Source organism: Anguilla rostrata, chromosome 1 (assembly GCF_018555375.3).
Source record: "Anguilla rostrata isolate EN2019 chromosome 1, ASM1855537v3, whole genome shotgun sequence".
In the NCBI taxonomy this organism is placed as follows: domain Eukaryota; kingdom Metazoa; phylum Chordata; class Actinopteri; order Anguilliformes; family Anguillidae; genus Anguilla; species Anguilla rostrata.
Genome location: NC_057933.1, coordinates 32862737 through 32886822, shown reverse-complemented (window position 1 = coordinate 32886822; position 24086 = coordinate 32862737). Strand labels below are relative to the sequence as shown.

The following is a 24086-nucleotide window of genomic DNA, read 5'->3' as shown; positions in this document are numbered from 1 at the left end:
TCCCTTCGATGTTTACCTCTTTGTTTGAGCTAAAAAAGCTACACAAGGCATTAACTATAGTTTCTTGGCATTTGCACAACTTTTCTTAGTATTATTAGCTTACTGGAAGCCCCCTTTTCCAAAAAGGAAAGCTGGAATGAGTGCCACTATTAGTTGGCCAGACTGTCTAACTTGGGTTAGTAAGCAACCTTTGAGTCTGTAATTTAAATCCAAAATCCAATGCAATTTAAATCCAATCATTTAAAACTAAATCAACCATGTACCTCTGTCTTGGGGTAAAGTGACCATGTTGAGATATTTTATGCTAATATCACACGGGTATAGTACTTCATCTTCTTTCACAATTAAGAACTACTGTAGACATATGACATCCCAATGGAGAATAAATATATATTTCAGAAGAAGGTGTTGGTTTTCATTTGTCAGTTATTCTGAAACCATCATTCGCCAGTCCAACGGTTATCCACCAGGTGTCCCCATACTGTAGGTCCTCAAAGTTCCATCAGTTGGCAGTAACCAGACACCTAACTAATTGTTCATGGGTAAGTGTGGAAGTGAAACATGCATGCCCAAACATCAAGATACATTTCCATTGATGAGAGTGTAAGACTGTCTTACTCAGTGCGTTTACATGCACAGTTGAAATCGATCTATATTAATAGCTCGATTTGGCCAAAGATGAGATTTAATTGGATTATTATCATTGTCCCAATATACATGACTCGGAAAGAATCGATTTATTGAACGAGGTATGTCTGACGAAGGCTTCTTATAAATCCTGCTTCCTCCAATTTTGTCACAACTTTTTTGAGTAGTTCGCCATTCTGCGTTTTTCTTCCATCCATGTATTTTAGGATATTTAACTCCTTTAGTTGCAATAGCTTGAAGTTGGTGGTCTCGTCCGTCCAGAAATGTGTTTTTTTCGCCATGATACTAGGGAGGGCAAAACGGAGCTTTAGAATGTTGCCAGCAGTGTATGCGCGTGAGCTCGACAATGCATTTCTCATAGAAAGGGTCATTTGTCGCCTTTTTTTAGTTCATTACAGTGCTGATAGAAGTGAAAATAATTAAGTGGTACTGTGCTGTTAGCCTTTATTGATCACCGTACAAGGTTAATGTGTAGCTAATAAGTAGCTAGCACAATCAGACAGCACTAACTCATAAAAATGTACTTTGAATGGTACTTGCTCAATCTAACAGTAATTGTGAAAAACATACGATTATAGTCAACGGCACCAAAATTTTCAGTCACATCCTCAATAAATGGCAAAAGTCCCAGTAGAAGATTGAATTAAATCTTTTAAAGTTATATATTTTCCGAAACGTTATCGATTCCGCTTGGCCACCATGAGCGTATAGTTGCTATGTAAATTATGGAACATGCACAGAACGCCTAGGCCAATTTTTGGCCTATTGAAGCATATGCATGCCGTAGTAAATCGTCCCACAAACGCATTACCTACGTATGTTAGTCCGACTGAAAAAAACGACTTCGTACAATTTCAGTCAGGCTACTGTCAGTGTGTTTACATGATGTTTGAAAAACATTTTATTGTTTTAGTCCGGCTAAAACTGGACTTTTAAAAATCATGTAATCACTAGTCCGACTAAAAATCATACGAAGTCGATTTTTTCAGTGTCAGACTAACATACCTAGCTAATGCGGTTGGGGGTCGATTTACTACGGCATGTATATGCTTCAATAGGCCAAAAATGGGCGTTCTGCGCATGTTCCATAATTTGCATAGCAACTATACGCTCACGGTGGCCAAGCGGAATCGATAACGTTTAAACGCACTGAATGCTTACATGATTTTTAAAAGTCCAAATTTACTTTTTCAAACATCATGTAAACCCACTGACTCATACATACTAGACTCATCATAAAAGACTCAAAAAGGCTGAGAAGGGCATGCATGAATGGAAAACTGGTGTAAACACGCATAAGTGGAAAAAGAGCAATGTTGACACTGGCTATTGACACCAGATGGAGAACATTGCGCTGTTGCATTGAAGTGCCATAGACTGACCTCATCCAGTGGTCTGAGAGTTGTGAAGGTAGAATTCACACAAAAAAAGAAACTTGAACTTCTGAATGTGTATTGAACATTAGCACAGCAGGATCACACCACAGGTAACTAGGAAATGTATTAGTACTTCCAATTAAGGAAACGCTCAAAAACTGTCTTAGTGTTCCAGGACAGTTTAATTTGTCACATAGCCTATATATGTTCAGTATAATTCACCATAATCAGCACATTATTCAAACACTGCCTTCCTCATGGCCTGATTAATTGGCTATAAATTCCCAGATAACAAGCGAGTCCGGGGTCAGTTAACTCTACTGGGTGCAGATCCGGCCTGGAGTCACCTGCTATCTGGAATGGTTTAACTGAGAGGTTTGCTGTCAATTGAATGGATTGTTTGCATAAGCACAAATAGGTCAAGAAGATCTGCTCTCTTTTCCCATGAGCAACCTCCCCAAAATGTAAGACGACTTCCTTAAAAGCAGTGGCCTGGATTCAATCAACATCTGTCCTTGACTTTGAGCTGCATATAAAGTTGCAAGTGTTTTCTTTTTCCCTTCAAAGACATTTTGATGATTACACAAATGGACAAATTGTTTTTAAGAAGAATGACCCCTTTAAATTGTGAGTCAAAGTTTAGAAAAGATGCTGATTGAATTCCAGCCAGCGTTTTGTGCCTCACATTAATTTTTGTTCACCAATGAAATCAAGACTGTCCAAACTTGGCAAGGGAAGCAAGCTGGCACTATCCAATGCTTCACCAACTGGAAGAGGGTAGACAGGGGTCCTCAATTCAGTGATTCAATAAACAAATTACAGCCTTGAACAAAGCAATAAATCAGGAATGAAAACCCAATTATGCTCTAACTATAACTTCAACGTGTAACAAGCTGCTAATTGTTTGAAACTGTCTGATAAGAAATTCTCTTCTTGAAGTCAAGTCAGAAATAACTATGCATGTCCCACATTCACATCCCCAAAACTGGATTGAATTGAATTGAAGTTCTATTGGACAAATTATTCAGAAAGAGGTTACAATTTCAATGAATTATAGATTAGCAGGTGAAATAATTAGCATCTTAAGTGTGGACACCTGGTCACCAACATGAAAGAATTTGTGGTAAAACCAACTCTCAAAGGGTGATGTCTAAAACATCCTAAAAACGGGCAAAGCTTGAAAATAGTGGTGTCCAGGCTGGATGTGGGAGCTATCTTGAAGAGCAAGGGAACTTGCCCTTTGCCATGAATTTGTTTGCCTGTCTCCAGTTTCACAAACTGTACTGATTTAAAACCATTAATAAAATATTATCCAAGAAAGTGTCATGGTCCTGTTTTCCTCTCTGTGTTTCCCTTGTTGGGCCGCCAGGTGGTGGCACTTCTGTTTTGTGTCCTGCTCCCCCCCTGTTAATTGTATGATTGTTTCCAATTGTCTCGTGATTCTATCATTGTTCCCACCTGTGTCTTGTTATCCCCTCCTTTTTTGGTTTGATTGTTTTTTGAGTTCACCTGTGTCTTGTTAACACTGTCTATTTAAGTTCCTTGTTCCCTTGACTGGGGTGCTGGTTTCTTGTGTTTGTTCCTGACTTGTGTTTGTTTCCGACGTATGTTCAGACCGTATGTACCTGCCTGCGTTTTTGACCTGTTTGTGTTTGTTCCTGATTTGTGTTTGTTCCCGATCTGTGCTTGTGTTTGACCGTTTGTATCTGCCTGTGTTTTTGACCTGCCCTTGTGCTCTGCCTGCCTGTGTTCTGCCCTGCCCGTATTTGTGAGTTCCTCTTGTTTTCTGTTTTATTTAGATATTTTTTGAGTTTGTTTTTGTCCATCGTGGCCTTTTCTGTTCCCTGTTTGCCGTTTTTTGGTTAGTAAAGTCTTTGTTAATTTTCCCTTTTTTGAGTTTCTTTCTTTACTCTGCGCCTGGGTCCCACCCCCCGTACCGTGACAAGAAAGTACTACATTCCAAAATGATTTCATCTTCTATCATTGCATTGTATACATGCAACATTTTAGAATTAAAGCTATTAAATGTAGTCCTTTCCCATTGTTGCCTGTAATATTTTGTGTATATGGTATGTATAAAATTGTTTAATGTAATAATGAGGGAAACAAACATTGGTTAAAATGATCTCAAACGCTAACAGGAGTGTCAACCATTCAAGTGCTGTCGTTATGTATTCTATCAGTCGTAACTCTGGTTTCTGATGTGTTGAATGATTAAGGAATTCAACTTTTTAGCAGATATCATACATGCTTACATACTGTAACTTGTACCTGGTTAAAATGGTTAGCTATAGTACCTACACTTCTTGAAGACAGGCACACTGGACTAGTCCAGATGGGCCTTTCAGGAGCCAATGGCTCTTTAAAGTGAATTACATAAGTGAATCCACCTTAAAACATTAATTTGATTCCCCTGGGTTATGGCCCTCTGCAGCAGAATTAAAGCCAACATTTTAAAAGACAGACATGAAATTTGAAAACAAGTGTATTTTCCAATTAAATTTAAGCCAATTAAAACTAATATTGGTAGTTGATTGATTGGTTGACTGATAGGCTAATGGGATTTTGTATAATAAGTTCGTCACTCCTGCAGTCATTTAAAATGTGCTTTGCACTGATACAGACTGCACTGACCTAGTGATGAGCCTCATTTACATACTAAACAAGTGGAAGTACTTTTAAAATTGCTAAACTGTACCCTAAATTACAGGCGTCTTACAGCAAGAGCCAAGCAGCCTATGATCTGATTAATTTACGCCCACTTCTAGCATAATGCTACTAACACAATGTTTTTGCTGTAAGTTTGATTTCTGTGAAAATAATATAGGGCTGACACATGAATGCAACATGAATAAAGTCATATGGGAGTGAACAGTCAGATCCCTAAGAACATATTGTTTTGCTGTCAGCAACCTTCACTTGCAGGTACAGGTCTGTATGTTTGACTGCTGAAAGTCAATGAAATGGTTCATAAACCTGTAGAAGCAATGGAATCTAAATATTAACATGTGTCTTTAAGCCATAGCCTGCCCAATCCAATAATATATATACAGTATATATTTATAATGTATAATTTTTTATAAGAAAATCACATTACATAGTGTGAATATGAATATTTAAAATATGTTTAAAAAATGATTAGTAGTTTGCTCAGGAAAAAATGAGAGTCAACAGCTAACATTATGGATGTAGATCAGGCAGTACTGACATTAGAGATTAGCGGCAACTACTAGCGTTAGTAGAGATGAAGTTCGTGCTCAATTATATTTTATAAAAGACCTGCTATATTAGGGGCTGAAAACTGAAAGAGGAAGAAACAGAAGCAAAGAGGCAACATTACAAACATTATTTTCATTTTTATCAGTTTATTTTTTTTTGGCAAAAGATAGGAAAAAGCTAGCATTGATCATGTCTCATTTAGGTGGTTCATTGTAGCCTATTTACTGACCTGGGATAAAAAAATAGTAATCAAGGCAATTGTTATTTATGAGATAGTGGGGAAGTTAAATGTAGCATTGTACTGTTCCACGTTTTGAAAATCCCCCTTATATTCACTACCAAATTCACAACGGAATTCATGTCGAGACAATTTCAACAAATACATGGACAATGATTGTATGATATTTTATCCAATTATTGGGCCATATACAGTATTTCTGATTTTGGGTTCTTTTACAAAATAAAACAAAAAGAAATATATAATGCGATTAATCTTATTTTGTTGTTGTGGTATTCCGACATATTTATTGTACATTATTTATGTATAACAAATTCAGCATTGCTGAAGTTAGTGAATATATTTTTGTACTTTGCACTGATTGTTGGAAATATTTTGTGAGATTTTTATATTTTACTTTTAGCTTATTTACAGTGATACACTATCCTGTATTGTGCTGAGTTCAGTGTCTTGAAAACATTATGGCACAGTTAGCATTCTCTTCAGCTTTGTATAGTCAGTTATGCCTGCTTCATTTCTTATGCATTTTGATGACAAAGTGCTCTACATTCTATTCAAGTCTTCACTACTACAGGAACTCTCTGAAAGATCACGCAAGCACTCTTCTACTGTAAGAAACCTAGGGGTAATCCAAGATGACTGTCTCTCCTTCTCTCTCCATATAAAAGCAATGAGTTGGCCATGTAGATTCATTATATATATATCATCTGAAGTATTTGCTCCTTCCTCACTACTTACTCTACGAGACTATTTCCCCAGGCGCTGGTAATCTCATTCCCTGTCTATTGCAAATTTCTTCCTGTCAGTCTCTTGACTGATCCAAGCACCGGCTCAATAGCGAACAGTCCAGTCATGTCGCTATAGTTCAGTTTGGTTAAAATCAGTATCTTAAAGTATGCTTTTGTGCAAAATTAAGAAAGGTGAAAAGCAAGGGAAAACGGGTAGACGCAACAAAATACAGAGTGCGGAGTAGGCCCAATGTAAGCGGGCTGACAGGTGTGGATCCAAGTGCAGAAACACTGGCAGGATGCCGATGAAGAGCAAACCCAATACGGGGTATTTATTGTAGAACAGCAGACGGCATGCAGGTACAGATGAGAACTGGGGAAGAGCTCTCTGGCTACTCTAGCACAAACTGACAGGCAGAAATTTAACTACAGTAAGTAGTGGCTTAGAATCAAACAGACTCTGTAGACAGACTGACAACTAAGCACTGACTGAGTGGGGGAAACGGACATAAATACAAAAAGGGGGTGATGACTGATTACAGACAGCTGGTGACACACAAGGAGATTGGACTGCACGTGAGGGAAACAATCAAATCAATCACTCAATCAATATATCAATCAATCAATCAGTCATTGCATTTATAGCAATTATCTACCTGGGTAGAACACAAGAGGGAGAAACACTAGGGAGGAGAGAGGGAGACAGGGCTAGTAGGAGAGCTGGATGTCACAGCTGTGACACCCAAGAGAGCTGCAACACAGCAGTGTGAACCTCCTCAATCGTTTTAGCCAACACCGCCATCTTCTGTGCTCCTTTTATCTCTCCACCCAGTGGTCCTTACCCAATCAAACGCAAGGACATGTTCCCAATTCCATTTCACGCAACTGCACCACTATAATAGGTGCTATTTTAACTACTAATGAAAATAACAAAAAGAAAATAACCAAAAGGGGAATCTAATATGCACGGGCATAATGTGATCACAATAAAAAAAAATTTTGAAATGTGCAGAATCCCAAACTCTAGCTAACTTTATCTGATGTTCAAGTACACAATACTAATTTCTTTATCTCCAAATATGCATAGTATCGGGTGTAATATATTTGCATTGATATTGTCCTAACATATCAGGCAGCAGTGTCAACAAATTATAAAACTCTTACAGTTATTAAACAGGAGAAGACAAGCTCAAGAGCATTTTTACTGAAGGGGGCTTCAGAGGAGGAAAGTTATTACGTTATTGAAACGAAACCGGTCTTATTTCATGGGAAAGTGGTTGCTCAAGTTCATCGGGAGATTTTAGGACAAACCGAAAGCAAGGTAAATTCTGACAGGCATTTCTCTGTAGCTCGCGCTAACTACAGAGTGACATGTGAATGAACATGTGCAGAAAGAATATTTATTGTTCCATACAAATAACATTCTCCTATTGATCAGATTATCAAAAGGTTTAGAGCACCCCTTTCAAACCAAAGAAAACTTAAATCGGAACGGAATAGTCTGTTGTATTTAAAGTGGTCACATGAGATATTTTTATTCTGGGTGGGTTGCTAATCCGATTATACAATGAATATGAGGCACCATGCAATCATAGCTATTGTAATGTTGGGTGGACTGGCAACTAAAACTGACAGGCAACAAGATTTATGCACTGAATAGGGTTGTGCCGATCCACAATACATTGATCATTATAAGGGATCAGCAATCCCTACTCTTAGACTGCAGCTGATATATGTGTGTGTGTGTGTGTGTGAGAAAAAGGAAAAAGAGCCTTGTGCACAGCATGTTCTCAGGAGGTGCCGGTCTGACAGGATACAAATCAAACAACGTGAAGGCCTGCAATAGCTGGCATTTCTTGGGCCGCACACTCCAAAATGAAAAAACGAGACTTTAGGACATTAAAGACTTGTTTTGTTGAATTGCAAGTTACAATGCAAACGATGCGTTTCGCTGTCGTTCATCGGGTTTTTTCCTTGCCACCGGTGCTCAAAGGGGCTGGCCACTTCATAAAATAATACACCACATGACAAAATGAAATGACACTATATTAAACCATGTTCAACAGAGTAAAATTATCAGTGCACTTTGCAAGAGAAAAACCTTGTTTGTTCTGCTGTCTAATATTGATAATAATGTAAGACTTCGAATTGAATTAGTTCACAATTTGTGGATGATTTGAATGACTGAGTGCTAAACATTGGCAGTGGGCTGATGGGCATTCAAAACCACATGAGTTTACACTTATGCTCATGGTTGTGATTTAGAAATGTTGTGACTTAGCAGCAGTGCTGCTCTGTATATATTTTTTAAGAGACTGAAGAAAAAAACTGAACTGGAATGTGCATTCCCCCATCAAATTCACTCCTGTTGGGCACAAATAGTGTAGTAGTGTTGTTACACTACTAGGCTAAACGCTACCTATTGCTGATGACGTTGTTACAAACAAAAGCTAGCACAAGCCTACATCAACTGAACTTCTGTGAACAAATGGCAGGAGGCCTCATCAAATTCGGTATGAATAAACCTAGACTAGCTGGCCAATTTATAAGTAGCTTATGAATGATGTAAACACGTTTACGTGGGTGAGGGTCACAAATTTAATGTTTTTTTTCTAGTGGTAGATTATGTGTATACATATAATAAATTAATCACTTCAAACATAGTAAATTCATGTACAGGGGACTACAAAAAGTCAAATTAGTTATTATTTAAAACTAAGCTGCAACATACAGTGAATAGTGACCAAAAGTCTGAGGAAACTATCAACGCTGATTGTTTCCATTAGTTATCAAGGGCTAATACAATTATGATACCCTGTTTATACTTCTTATTCAAGAGTGCATTATTTTTTGATATTATAAGTCCAACAAGTGTGTAGCTATTTATAACAAGAACACTAGCTGTAGTGACATTAACGGAAAGGCAAATTCATTCAATTGTTATAAGTGGTTAATAGCCCAGATATTTGGATATTGAGCTTTAGGATCACACATTGAATGGAATAAACAGTGTGACAACTAAAACAGAAACATTTAGCTTATGGTGGACAAACCAGATATCCATATAGCTTCCTGGTTCATATAAATGTATATACATAAATGTGTTAAAATTTTCATTTGTAATTGTGCTCAATAATGTATTTTTCAATAAGAACTGTTACTGGAGAATCATAATTGCATTGTTCCTTCATAAATAATGAAAACAACCAGGACTTAGTCAAGTCCTCAGAATTTTAGTACACACTATATGGCCAAAAGTATCTGGACACCCCTTGGTAAGGGGTTTTTCAAGGTTTAGGCTAGGCCCCATAGTTCCTGCGAAGTTAATGCTACAGCATACAATCACATTCTAGATCATTCTGTGCTTCCTCAACAGTTTGGGGAAGGCCCTTTCCTATTTCATAATGACTATGTCCCCAGTCATGCAATGAAGTCCATATAGAAATAGTTTTGTCAAGAACGGTGTGGAAGAACTTGACTGGCCTGTACAGAGCCCTGACCTCAACCACATCCAACACCTTTAGGATCAATTGGAAAGCCAACTGTGAGCCAGGCCTAATCACCCAACCAGTGACCAACCTTACTAATGCTCTTCTGGCTGAATGGTAGCAAATCCCTGCAGCAATGCTCCAATATCTAGTATAGAGAGGAGGTTGTTATAGCAGCAAATGATGGACCAACTCCATATTAATGGCCATAATTTTGGATGAGATGTTGGATGTCAGGTGTGCACATACCTTTGGTCATGTAGTGTATCTTTGCTTGATCTACTTGAGAAGTTTAAGTAGCCCTGCACTTAATCTTTATAATTGATCAGCGCTGCTACATTGGATAGCCTACACTGCCTGAGAGATGAAGTCCGTGTGATTAGACGGGCTTTTTCCCTCAAATTTTGGATGATAGGCTAAACAGTGCGTATGGTATTATAGATGATAGTTTTGAGCATCTCATGCATTGTAGTCGGGCGATTATTTTTCATAAAATTGTATTGAGTGGTGTTAGTGATCACATTTAAATGTATTTGATTGTAGGATATTTACATTTCCGTGGTGTGCTAAATCTTGCCATGGTGTAGCACCACATCTGATTAATACCAGCAGAAACCCTGAAGCCTATATAATTATAGCCTAATTATAGCATATAATAAGAAGTACTAATTTGACTGACTACGCCAAACTATTAATCAAAATTGCAAACTGCAAAACTGAACTGTTCATGTAAACAGCCAAGTTATTTTGCCTGTGTGTCCTGTAATTGGCTAATTTTAAGATGAGATGTTCTCATTGGCAGATGTAGCTAAATGTCCAATCGGGAGAATTATTGATATTGGTGCTGGGGTATTTGTGATGATGCAATCTGCCAGAGAAAGGTGAAAACACAAAATAATTCAAGTTTGGGGCCTTTTTGTACGGACATGTGAAGTTGTTTGTGAATTCCGACTGTTTACATGAGGTCAGAAGTGAATGTTCTTAAGGGCTGAGAGTCTGTGATCACTGGTTATTTAGTGCCAAACTCTCGATGCTGTATAGGCGTGGAGCATGCCCCCTCCAAATTCAACTAAAACACTTATTTAGAGTACATGCTTAGAAGTAACGTACTGACAACATTGCTGACAGTATTGTACTGTTAATTTATGAAAGGAAGTTTAACGCTAGGTCACGGTGGACTTAGCCAGTTCCGATAGGGGGGGATAGTGAATAATAAGTCGGCATAGTGTAGAGTACTTGCGCACTGAAATAGTCAACAGAAAAGCTCAGGGAACCAACTTCGAACTGGCGACAGAGGAGAAAATGCGTCTTGACTACAGAAGTAAGCGTGTCTTATTAATTGTGAAATAAATAGAACGTATCCGAGTGCATGATTTTCTCTGTCCTCTGTCTGTGAAAGTTTTCACCAGTAACAATGTATAGACCTGGTGATGTGGGATTGCACTGCAGATCCGGAGTATGATAAAGAACAACATGGCAACGGCTTAATAATAGACGAACAGCTTCAATTTCACCGGATATAATACAGAAACAGAAACAGAAAATCTGAAAAACCTTACCATTTTTAAACGCTCAGTCGTTTTCAACAACAACGCTGGAAAGCTGGATTTTGCAGTAGCCAGTATATGCGTAGCTGGAGCGACGCTGCGTTCATTGAGCTCTTCCCTGCGGGCTACACATAATAACGCCAGGGACTGAGTGGTATTCATTCGGTTATGCACAACGCACAGCATTGCATCCAGGAAATAAAAATATCAAGATTTCTATTTGAAATCAAGAGGGAAGCGTTGAAAAGTAAGGTTTTGCGTCTGTGTATAATGATTCGTATGTTAAAACCTTCTCCATATACAGACGCAGCCATGGCACGGATTCCGGCACACGATTTTCTTCCCACAAGAATGAATATTGTAGAATTATCTAAATTTACGACCGAGAGTGACAGGTACAGCACAGGAGATAAAGCTTAAGGATGTGTTGCCCTGGACTGGTCTGAATAAACGTACAGTAAGGCTGATTTGGCATACGTTGTTTTTGCTCTATAGAAAGTAGCCTACAGTTAATGATTGTGAATTTCGCTTTTTGAGAGTGCGATGTGGTCAGCATTGTCCTGTCACACTACAAACGGTTACCTGAAAGGTAGTTTACGGCTTGATTTAGTATAACAGGGACTGCTTTGAGAATTGGACAACGATTCTATTTTGATGAAATTTTCTGCTGATAAAGTCTTCATTCATAATAACTGGATGTAGCGACACTATCGACTGTGTTTACAATGTGTGCCCCCGCACGCGCCAACGGGAATGGAGAAGAGATCTACGATGCGCCGGGTATGCCCGCATCCCGGTGTGCAATTCATTTATAACTAATCATTTCATGTATGGATTTTATTCTACTTAAGTATTGATCTGAGGTGGAAGTAAACATTGCATTGGCCCAGAATGACGGGCAACGGTCCCACCATTGTGTACGAATGGCTTAAGACACTTCAGCTTTGTCAGTATGCGGAATCATTCGTTGACAATGGATATGATGACTTGGAAGTATGTAAACAAATTGGGGACCCCGATTTGGATGCTATAGGTGTCTTCAGTCCTCACCATAGGCAGAGAATTCGTGCCGCGGTAGAGAGGCTGAAAGAAGAAGATAAAGACACGGCCACCGGTGTGTACTTCACCTTAGAGCCGATGCCTACCTCCCCGGATACGTACACCTCCCGCAAGACAGAGTACCGCGCATCCAGACTGAAAGGATCTAGATCATGGACCGAGACCAAAGTCGATCAGGTTCAAAGAAATCGGGGGGGAAACCCCGTGAACAGAAATGTCGACAATCGTAAAGAACCAATTATTTATCCCAAACTCAAACTGAAGATAATGATCAGAGATAAACTCGCTAAAGATAGAATTAACCTCTGCCAGCTTCCCTACTCTAAGAAGGTAAGTATCATTTTGCTAATTTTCTTTAATAAGTTTCCTTATAACGTTATTATTATTTAGTGTTATTAAATGACAAGAGGAGACCGACACTCCAATATAACTTCCCATCACTAGAACGCAGCCTACTGTAGGATATGATAATGAAACATTTTGATCCAAAATTTAGGTCAACTGGGCCTGCTCAGCATTTTTATACATGCCACAGAGCATGATAGGGTATTAATTGCTTAATTGTATCATGCAGTACACCTGTATGGAAGCATCTGCATTTGTTATGTTTTTTCATTCATTTATTCAGGTTTTTTTTAATTGTCCCTCTCTATATATATATACACACACACTCACTCAGTGAGTAAGTACTTGGACAGTAACACAGTTTCTATTGTTTCAGTTCTGTACGCAAGCACATTGGATTTGAAATACAACAATGAATATGAGGTTAAAATGCAGACTGTCAGCTCTCAGGTTATTAATATCCATATTTGGTGATCTGTTTAGGAATTACAGCCTTTTCATTGGTAGTCCATTTTAGGAGACCATAAGAAATTGTACAGATTAACATAATCTTAAATGAAGTTGTCGTATTTAGTACTTGGTTGCAAATCCTTTGCATTCTATGACCGCCTGAAGTCTACAACCCATTGACATCACCAGATGTTGGGTATGTTCCCTGGTGATGCTCTGCCAGGCCTGTTCTGTAGTCACCTTAAGTTCCTGTTTGTTTGGGGTGGGGGGGGCTTCAATTTTCTCTTTAGCAAGTGAAATTTGCTCAGCTGGATTCAGGTCAGGTGATTGACCAGTCAAGAACATTACACTTTTTGGCCCTGAGAAACTCGTTGGGTTCAGTAGCAGTACATTTGGGCTCACTCTCCTGCTGCAAGGTGAAGCGCCACCCGATGCGTTTTCAGGCATTTTGTGTGATCTGACCAGATATTTATGTACACTTCAGAATTCATCCTGCTGTTGTCAGCAGTCACATCATTAATAAAGACATGTGAACCAGTTCCAGTAGCATGCCCAAGCTATAACACTACCTCCAGCATGTTTCACAGGTGAGGGGGGGGGGGGGTGCTTTAGATCATGAGCTGGTCCTTTCTTTGTTCACACTTTCCTCTTTCCATCACTTTAGTACATGTTAATATTCATTCAATCTGCCCATGCGAGTTTTTGGACTCTAGAGTTTTTTAATGTATTTTTTTAACAAACTTTAATCTGGCCATTATAATAAGCTCCACTGAGAAGGCTTTGGAGCATGTTGGATGTTGGAGCATTGCTGCAGGGATTTGTTTCCATTCAACCAGAAGAGCATTAGTGAGGTAGGGCACTGATTAGGTTTGGCTTGCAGTTGGCTTTCCAGTTGATCCCAAAGGTGTTGGATGGCATTGAGATCAGGGCTCTGTGCAGGCCAGTCAAGTTCTTCCTCACCGTTCTCAACAAAGCCATTTATATATGGACCTTGCTGTGTGCCTGGGGGCACTGTCATGCTGAAACAGAAATGGGCCTTCCCCAAAATGTTGGGGAAACAGGGAATTGTCTAAAATGTGATAGTATGCTGTAGCATTAAGATTTGCCTTCACTAGAACTAAGGTGCCTAGCCCAAACCATGAAAAACTGTCCCAGACCAAGGGGTGCCCTGCTACTTTTGGTTATATAGAGTATATATGGAATACGGAGTTTTGAATACACCTTTTATGCACTTTTTTATTTTTATTTTTTTAGAAACCATACTTTTGGAAGTAACATTCTAAATAACAGTAATAATTATATGTAAATTATGTCCATTGAGTTTAGGTATCAGTTGTCCTGAGTTTGGCTATCTGAGATCAGGTGTCATTATCTCAGAAGGAGCTCATCACCTCAGCTGACTGTTCCTTGCGTTCATATGTTGCGTGACCAAAGCTTCGCATAACGTCATATGATGACATCCCTGGAAGCTGCCATCTGCCATTGCCTTCCCCAGAATCTTTTTCAGCTCACATTCCAGGGCATATGCATTGAGCATCATGGTCACTGTCTGAAGATTGATGTATATGCTGGTTCATGCTACATCTGAAAAATATGCACAGTTCATTGACCTAAGGTCAGCCATAGCCGTAGCCCTGTTTGGCTGCCATTGCTCCTTCATTACACAGGCATGCCTTCTGTGATATCTCAGTAGTAACTTATCAGGATGGTATATATGGAGACAGTTAACCCTTTAGACACCAGTCAAATTCCTACATATTACCAACAATGTAAAAATAAAAATCTGGTTTCACCAATATTCAGGAAACTATTCTACAAATGATTGTACATTTTGACAGGAAAGATTTGCTGTAAATTATCAGGGATCTACAGGACCATATTTCAAATATATAATTAATTCAGATCTGCTGTAAATTAGTGTGAATATAGAAAAGCTGTGGATAAACGCAGCCAGGTACCCAGTATGCTTCTGTTAAATCACATCAGAAGCGGTGATTTAACAGAAGCATTTTCGGCCCCTGATAAAAGATTTCTTAACAGTATATTGCTATACATTTGGTCCATGCCAATATTAATGAATATTTTACCGAGAATTTCTTATATACATGTACAGATTACGTTCAAAAAATATTTTATCAGGGACCAAAAAATAACGTCGCTTTCTCGCCACATCAATAACAAACGCAATTTCCGTTATTGTGCGACAGATATTCAAAAGATAGTAGCGGCGCAGGGTGATGACAACAGCGTCCCAAAGCAAACGCTTGTTCTGCCGCTCACTCCCTATGTAGTGTGCTACATATTTTCCACTATATAGGGAATAGTGAATGAGTGAACAAGTGAGTCATTTGGGACGCAGCCCAGATGTCACACATCACGGCGTATCCTAATAAATTAATATTAATATGAATTGATTGATTCTTTTATGTCATGTTTTCAATCATTATTTTTAAGTGGACGCACAGCATTATTTCATGCATATACTAAACCTTATGCAAATAGAGATTTACAGCATAAGTGCTTGTTGCTCTTGTGTGTGAAGCACACTAAGGCTCTTAATCTCTTGCCACAGGGTCAGCACAGAACATCATCTAGCGTGTGAGCTCCATTAAGAGTGTTTAGCAGTGACATGGTTCATGTTGATGGAGCTGTAATGCTGGGCATGAGGTAAAAGGGAACAGAATTTGCTGTCACTCAGAAAGCAGCATCACAATCAATTCCATAAATATTGTTGCCATACCATTCCTGTGACCTGCATTTCTCCCACATAAGAACATTATTATAATAATAAGAACAGGTCATTCAGCCCTTGACTGGTCTTTTGTGGTACTAAATCTATACTAATTATAAGCTTAAATTAAATGTTGCTTACATGCATTGAAAATACAGCTTTGACATTACAGACAATGATGCAAACAAAATTATAATTTAAAAAATACATTAAAATTGAAAATAGATTAAGTGTAAAAAATAATGCTATCCTTGTGTCCTCCCTTTTAGTCCCCCTTACAATGTTAAATTCCACAATCTTCTTCATACTGATAATAAGTTTCTTTAAGCCTCTCTTATAAGTGTTCTTTAAGACCAGCCTTATTGCCCTTCTCTTTATGTTTGTGAAAACCTATATTCTTTATATGGTGTGATAATGAACAATATACACAGTATTCAAACTAGAAACAATTTGGCCTCATGCACATTCAGAAAAGACCCATGCAGGGGCCAATGTGGCCATATCATGACAGTAGATGGGGTATGCACAATATGAAAAAACACAATTAAAAACTAGACAAAAATGATAGTAAACAGGTCAACACAAATTTGAGATATAGAGCATAAAGTGTAGAGTAAGTCGAAAAATGAGCTAATGAGCATATTAAAATGAGGAACATGCCTATCTCTGTCTTCGTTTTTTCATTCAGTATTAACAAACATCCTGAACAATGGTAGTGTGCATAATAAGATTTGGTGTTAGGACAGCTCCATATTTATTGATGCAACTGAGGCTAGGCTATAACAGCAGTGTTCCTAATGGGATTTGAACCAGACCCCTGCAACTCATTCAGAATGCTGCGGCTCGTCTGGTCTTCAACCTCCCCAGACACTCCCACGTCACTCCCCTGCTCACTACCCTCCACTGGCTGCCTGTTATAGCTCGCATCAAATTTAAAACATTGGTCCTAGCATACCAGGCAGTCAAGGGATCAGCCCCAGCATACCTCCACAAGATATTCAAACCCTACATGCCAGCCAGATCCCTCCGTTCTGCTACCTCAGGACGCCTAGCACCTCCCCCTCTTCGCACCTGCACTTCCAGAACACGTCTCCTGTCTGTTCTGGCCCCACGATGGTGGAATGACCTCCCTGTGGAGGTCAGAACAGCTGAGACACTGACCCATTTCAAACGACAACTGAAGACTCACCTCTTCAGGCTGCACCTCTCCCCATCCCTCCCTACCCCCCTGTAAATGACTGTAAGCTTAGGGTTGTAACTAGGCAGCTGTTTCGTAGGTGACTTAGGTGCATTAACTGTCTTAACTACTGCTTGTATTTTTTCCATAGACTGCGTTGTTGCCGTTCTCGTTGTTAGTGTTAATCAGTTTAACCTTCAGGGTCCAAGTTGAACTATGTGGTTGTTCCCTGCACTTGGACCGGTACTTCTCTCTAGGGGTTTCGTCATACTTGTTCCTGGTTATGGTTACACACTTTGTTGTATGTCGCTCTGGATAAGAGTGTCTGCCAAATGCCTGTAATGTAATGTAATGTAATGAACACTTGCAACTTTCCATCATATATTCCCTGCTCATTGGCACAATGTTGATAAATCATAGGCAAATGGATTATATTCCGTACTGGGGCCATGGGGCCGTGGTTATGTGAGTCTGTGTAAGAGTTATTTTTTCAATACTTTCCACCTAGGCATGCCTGTCTGGATAAGTGGACACACAAAAAGCATATTGAGGTGTGGGACTGTAAAGCCTTGAAGTCTGATTGGTGAAATCTGAGGAGGGCATGGAAGGGATAAACACTGAGGTCCTGGTTGTTGGAGTAGCATGTGCAACCTTGTGAACGAACATGGTAAAGGAGGGATCATTGAATTGAATTTTTAAATATTTAAAAATATTTTTAAATATTTATTGTTTTACATTTGCTGTGAAGCTATAAGATCAGAACTACAAAACGAGGTATCACTTGTTGGGATTGACAGAACATAATGAAAAATTCTTCCTCCTCACTGACCCTACGGTGTATTTCTCCTTAGTCAGTCTCAAGAAAGTAAATTCACTCCTTCTCACGGTGTTCTATCCACTGCATTGTGGAGATTCATGTTGGGAATCTGGTTGAGCGCAGCAGCAGTTTTTTTTTGCTGCAATCTGTTGTTGAAGGATAAGGGCAGCATAGTTTTATATTTTTCTTATGATCAACATATCCTATCAAATGACCAAAATCTACCAGGAATGTATTCTAGCAACAAGTATTGTCCATCTAGCCAATGCTATATAGCCAATATCCTGGTAGTAGAACTTCATTGTTGTCCGAAAAACTATTAAAACAAGTCAAAGAGACATACTGTACTGTTGCTTTGGTCAACATAATTCATCATTAAAATGAACCTTGCCTTTATCATTTTACCGAAACAAATTTAAGAAGTGACAGCGATGGCTTTTTTGATATGTAGAAAGTATCAGTTTTGGCACCAACGTGAAAACCCCCATTAAAATGAACATTTTGGTCCATTCGGTAAGAACTAAACTGGCTATGTTTTTCGTGATAATCGATTGTGTGAAATGAAAATATGCCTTTCTGAGCTGTATTTCATTATTTTAACACACCTTTTGAATGAATGGCTTCTTGGTTGAGTGGTAATGGGGTAGGAGACTGTGTGACAGTATTGAGAGTTGGACAGAAGCATTGTAAGACTTTTGATAGAATATGTTGATAAGAACATTTGTAAATGACCTGAGCCTTATCCTTTAAACGTGTGTTGTTCACCAAAGTTTTCAAATAGTAAAGCAACATTTTTCACCTCTCTTATGTTTGTATCAGGAAGTAATTACCATATATGTCATTTTCATTGACGTGCATTCATTCATTGACGTATGTCATTTGCATAGCTACTTCTTTTTCCACCAATGAAGAAGACTTGGCTGAATGGCAGCTAAATTTACCAAACTTTCTGATTTTATTCATATTTGCACATTGTGCCACTTAAGGAAATGATAGCTGAATGATACAGTAGGTGAGTACTTCAAGAATCCAAATAAGCACTTACTGTATCTCATTTTGACCAAAATCATATCAAAATCATCATGTTTTTTTAAGTATTCTGTAAGTTGCGAGTTGTGCGATGTCCCACCCTTTTACTTGAATAAGGTGCTTGGTATGCTGACTTAACTGAACCTTTCTCTTGCTCCATGTCTTTTTCCTGCTGCTGAAAACTCCTGCCACAGGTCTTAGTCCTGCTAGGGGAATTCCTGCCCCACGATTCCATCCTGCTGATGGGATCGTTACCCTATTGGCTGAGGAGTTAAAAATGTGATTCCCAAGATCTGACAACAGCAGCAGATGGAGGTCTGGACCCACAATCCCAACAGATGGGTTAATCCCGTATGTGTGTCAAACCCAAACACCAGGAGTTTCAGGACAATCAGAATGTGCATACAGTTAGTAAATCATCCCAGATTTACCATGATAGTTTTTACTTGGCAATAACCACGCTGTGATGTCAAGCTAGTGCAACTAGATCTCCAACAGCATTTTTTGAATAAAGATAGATATATAGGTTAGCTAATATAGCTGTTTTTTTCAAGTGGAGTAATGCTGTTGTTTGATAAAGAAATTGTAGCTCAACACCTACAGTATGTAACTGGGCTTTCAACCAGAATGCTTTTGGTTCCTGGGTGCGGCTCCTCAATGATACTCTGAAAAGATGGTTATAGTATGATCTGTATCTCCATAGAATTCCCATCTGTGTGCATATGTTATGTGTAACCTAAGCTATTACTGTAATTGATCAGCTTGGCTGAAAGAGGTTGCATCTTTGTCCTGTGATTAATAGTTTGACAACTACCTCTTTCTCAGACTCACAGTTGTTTTTGGTAATAGCCATCACAAACAGTACACTTCTCCATAAAGAGTTTTTATATCCCACCTACTATTCCTTTGCATTGCTTATTGTTTGCACTGCATTTTCACCAGCCTCTTCCATTTTTCTTGGCTGTAATTTACTTGGTTTGCATATTCTCTATACTGCTTGCTGCCTAGAAAGGTTTGCCATTTTTAAACATATTTCTGTATACATTCATTTCTATATACATTTTCTACTTTATATGAGCTCCCAATCAGGCAGACCTGTTAAGGCCCATTAATCACACACATTCCTTCAGACAGGGCCACCTCATAGAACTACAGGTAGGCCAAAAGCAAATTTTCTTTCCTTTCTTTTCTTTTCTTTTTTTTTTCTTTTTTGTTGTTGCTATTTTTCATTCCCCTGGAAGTTCCAGGAGTTGTTGTGACTGAGACCCAAATGTGTAGTGGAACAGCTGAGCAATCTGATGCTGGTCTTTTTCATCATCCTTGGCAGGAGCTCTCCCAAGCATTCCCGCTGAACTTGGTCAGCACCATTTAGGCAACAGAAGAAAGGCAGAGACTCACTGAAAAGATTAATTCAATCAACATTTTCCTTTAACTTTGTTAGATTTTTTTCTTGCAAATATAGTTTGGCCTATTACGCAATCATTTTGATTATCTCATCAAATGTGTAAAGAAAAGGTAACACATTTATTGCGTTTATTTGAAAGTCAAAGTTTAGAGCAAATGTTGACTGAATCCAAGCCATCGACAGCTAAGAATATCTTGAGGTGGATATAGGAAGTAACAAGGCTGCAAGAGTAAAGAAACCATTAGCTACACAGCGTTTGAATGACCAAGTTTTCTTGGCAAGAAAATAACAAGAACATTTCAACCTGCAACATTTCAACCAGTCTTTGTCAGGTATGCTGCAGTTGTGCAGCAGGCCTGTATAAACAGGCACATTGTCTATATAATGACTGAAGGACACAAAAAATATACAAAATCATGAATATGTGATAAAATTTTTAAAAAATGCACAAATCCATTTCAGTCTGGACAACTCACGTATTAAAATATTTACATGAATATGTAAATACATTTTTTTTAGTTTTGGCACTAAATGGATCTGCTTCAGGTATTAGTGCATGCACGAGCATGCACAACCCTATCTAACTGGGAGTACTATACATCTCCCCTACTAAACAGGAGGAATACTAGAATACCCCCCAGTATCTAAAAGCTGATCCAACCAACATGTGGTGCTGGGGTGGTGGAGGGTGGGTGCAATTCTGAGCAGCAGCAGTGAAGCATGCAAAGCAGACCTTTCAGTGCTTCTGAGCAGCAGCGCTAAGAGGTCTGATTGTTGGTTATAAAAAGGCGCTCTATTGGTGATGTGTGCCTGTGATTGGATGGGTAAGCAGTTGGTTGATTATGGAAATGCATGAATATGCGGTTACTGTGGCTAACCAATTGGTTGGCGGCAATTTTGAGCTTCCTGACAGAACTTGCTTTGTGCATTCTATGTCCACCGCTTGTATCCCTGAAAAATGTAATTCTCTAATGAAATTTTATATAACTGTTCCAAACTAAGTGAGTCTTATTGAGTGTGTGAAACTACAAATAAATGGAAAAGAATAAACATTAAAATGATAAAGAATGAAGTAAACTGTTGTAATATACAGGCATGTCAGAAAGCCTCTACTGGGCATCCACTGAAACATAAAGGGTTTCTGACAGGCAGCTGTTCGTATAACAGAATGGGCCTAGGGGCATGTCTGCTAGAGGTTGTTTTTCTATATGACCAGGGTGTACTTACATTTTATGTGTGCAGAATAATGTGATCTTGCCCAAATTATGTCTAACAACTCAAAGTGACCTTTTCACTTGTGTCCAGGGATCATTCCTTACTATTTCAGATGGATAATTTAATATTTAACACCATCCCCCACCAGAAAACTTTACAAGCGCTTAACTGCTGCATCTTCCATCTGACCCTCAGTGTGGCCCTTGGCTTCTGTGGGGTGAGGTTGAGCAGGGGGGAGGGTAGATTATTAACTATGGATGAAAAAGCAGAAACGTTAATGGGACCTACCACTATTTTATTATTGATAACAGAGCTGATAGCATCTCGCCTAGTTCATGTGGACAACATTGCTCGCTTCCTCCAAAAGGGAAATTGGAAAGCACATGACAAACATTCAGCAGTGCTAATTTCATTTTAGCCATGATGAAACCATCAAAACAGTATTGTCAGAACTAAAGCACCATAATTAATTTATTTTTATTCAAATAAAAAACATTTAAATATAATAATTCAATTCCTCTTCCCCCACTCTGATGATAACAATGCATCATTAGTGTGTTTCACTCTGTAAGATTATAATAAATGTGATTTGTCATGTGGCATTTATTATGCATATATTCAATTCTGCCTCTAAATGTTCTGTTTGATATAGAGCATTTCAGTATGAAAAATGTGCTGTAGCTACCTTGCATCTTTCTTAAAAAATAATTAAAAAATAATTTGTAAGGTGAATATACAGTTGAATATATAAAGCAAAATGTATGATGTAATTTTCTTTATATTTCAGCATATGGGATACTTTAAACAAGACCAGGTTAAAACCTAGTAGGCTATATGGCTGGACCTAACACGTGATCCGGCTGACCAATGGTGTAACTTCATCACTCAGTCACTCAGTCACAGACATTCACGTTTGTAGGGCTGGCCCCGCTGTTGCGGTCCAGCCAAAAATATTCAAGTAATTTTTCATAGGTTTTACACATTCTCTGAGATGAATGCTTTATGTTATTGTACAGTATATTCAGCAATACATTACAAAATTGTGATGGATTTTACTGTATGTATGGCGAGCCGTTTTAGCTTTAATTCATTTCTAGAGGATATTGCAAATTCAAATTCTAACTAGTTAGAATGCAAATTGTTGATATCAGAAATTCAATTGTAACTAGTTATAATGTGTGATTCTGATATCAGAAATTTGATTTTAACTAGTTAAAATGCATATTATTGATATCGGAAATTAAATTTTAACTAGTTAAATTTAAAACGTTTTTCTCATTCATTTCAATGGGAGTTGGAATTTGACCTAGTTAAAATGCCAATTTCTGATATCAGAAAATCAATTACTGATATCAACAATGTAATTTCAACTAGTTAAAATACCTATTTCTGATATCATGAATTGAATTTGAACTAGTTAAAATTGGAATTCTTGATATCAGGAATTCAGTTTTAACTAGTTACAACTGGAATTTTTGATATCAATAATAGAATTTTAACTAGAATTTTAATTAGAATGTCCAATTTTAACTAGTTAAAATACAAATCTTGATATCAAGAATTCCTATTTTAACTATTTAAAATTCAATTCTTGATATCAAAAATGAAAGGTCCCATTGAAATGAATGGGGAAAACGCTTGAATTGTAACGAGTTACAATTGAATTTCTGATATCAAGAATTTGCATTCTAACTAGTTAGAATTGTATTTGCGATATTCTCTAGAAATGAATTAAAGCTAAAACGGCTTGCCATATGTATGTGTGTTTGTGCGTGTGTGTGTTATGTGAAAATATTACTTATATTTTGAGGTTAAAGTCAGTGCAGTGCCAAACAAGATAAAGAAAGGTGCAGTTTCAAATCCTGGCCAGTTGTCAACAACAATGTGAATTTTAAATTTGACAGTTTGAATTAAGTTTAATGCACACAGAACACTGTGTGTATGTTCCTATGAAATATTTATACATATATGATGCCTGGCATCTGGGTGGTTTTGTTCCAATAACAACAGATCCAACATCAGCTGAAGTAATCCCTGCATTTACTTTTACTCTCTTGAAAAAAAGTGTACTTATCTGGGGTCAGTGTTTGAAAAAGACTTATGTTCAGTACACCTCATGTGCAAGCAAAACAAGACAAGCCATACAATGCATAAGACAGGTACTGTACATCAGGACTGCCCAACCCTGTTCATGGAGATCTACCATCCTGTAGGTTTTCATTTCAACAAATTTAGCATACCCAATTCTAATTGGCAGCTCAATGAAATCTCTAGCTCTTGAATGAGGTGTGATTTTTTAAGGTTGTAATAAAAACCTACAGAACAATAGAGCTCCTGGAACAGGCTAGGGGTGTTTTGCTGTACACCATTAATCCATTTTTAAGAGTGATCTTATAAAAAATGTGAGGAACAAACAAATGTAAGAGATAAATTACATTTCTGTGATTCTGGACAGTCCATAGCAGATGGTGAGGTGCCTAGCACATGAAGGAGGCAAAATAAGCTGCTATGTACTACAGGGAATTTTATGATGTAGTCCTTTTCCCCTGCACAGCATGATAAAAGAGCACTTCTCATAAGCCACAGAGGCCCCTAATCCCCCTGAAACAGAAAC

At 38.2% G+C, this 24086-nt stretch overlaps 1 protein-coding gene across 3 annotated transcripts in view; it reads left to right on the top strand.

Annotated features, from left to right (window-relative positions):
* Positions 1 to 10876: 10876 nt before the first annotated feature.
* LOC135254868 (SAM and SH3 domain-containing protein 1-like) overlaps positions 10877 to 24086 on the top strand; it is an 85377-nt gene continuing 72167 nt past the window's right edge. For 2 of the 3 annotated variants that reach the window (XM_064335453.1, XM_064335445.1), the window contains exon 1: positions 10877 to 12633. In XM_064335453.1, the coding sequence (XP_064191523.1) occupies positions 12136 to 12633 (498 nt within the window). In that variant the 5' untranslated portion in view covers positions 10877 to 12135. The remainder of the gene's footprint in view (positions 12634 to 24086) is intronic. The other variant, XM_064335461.1, reaches the window with a different exon arrangement.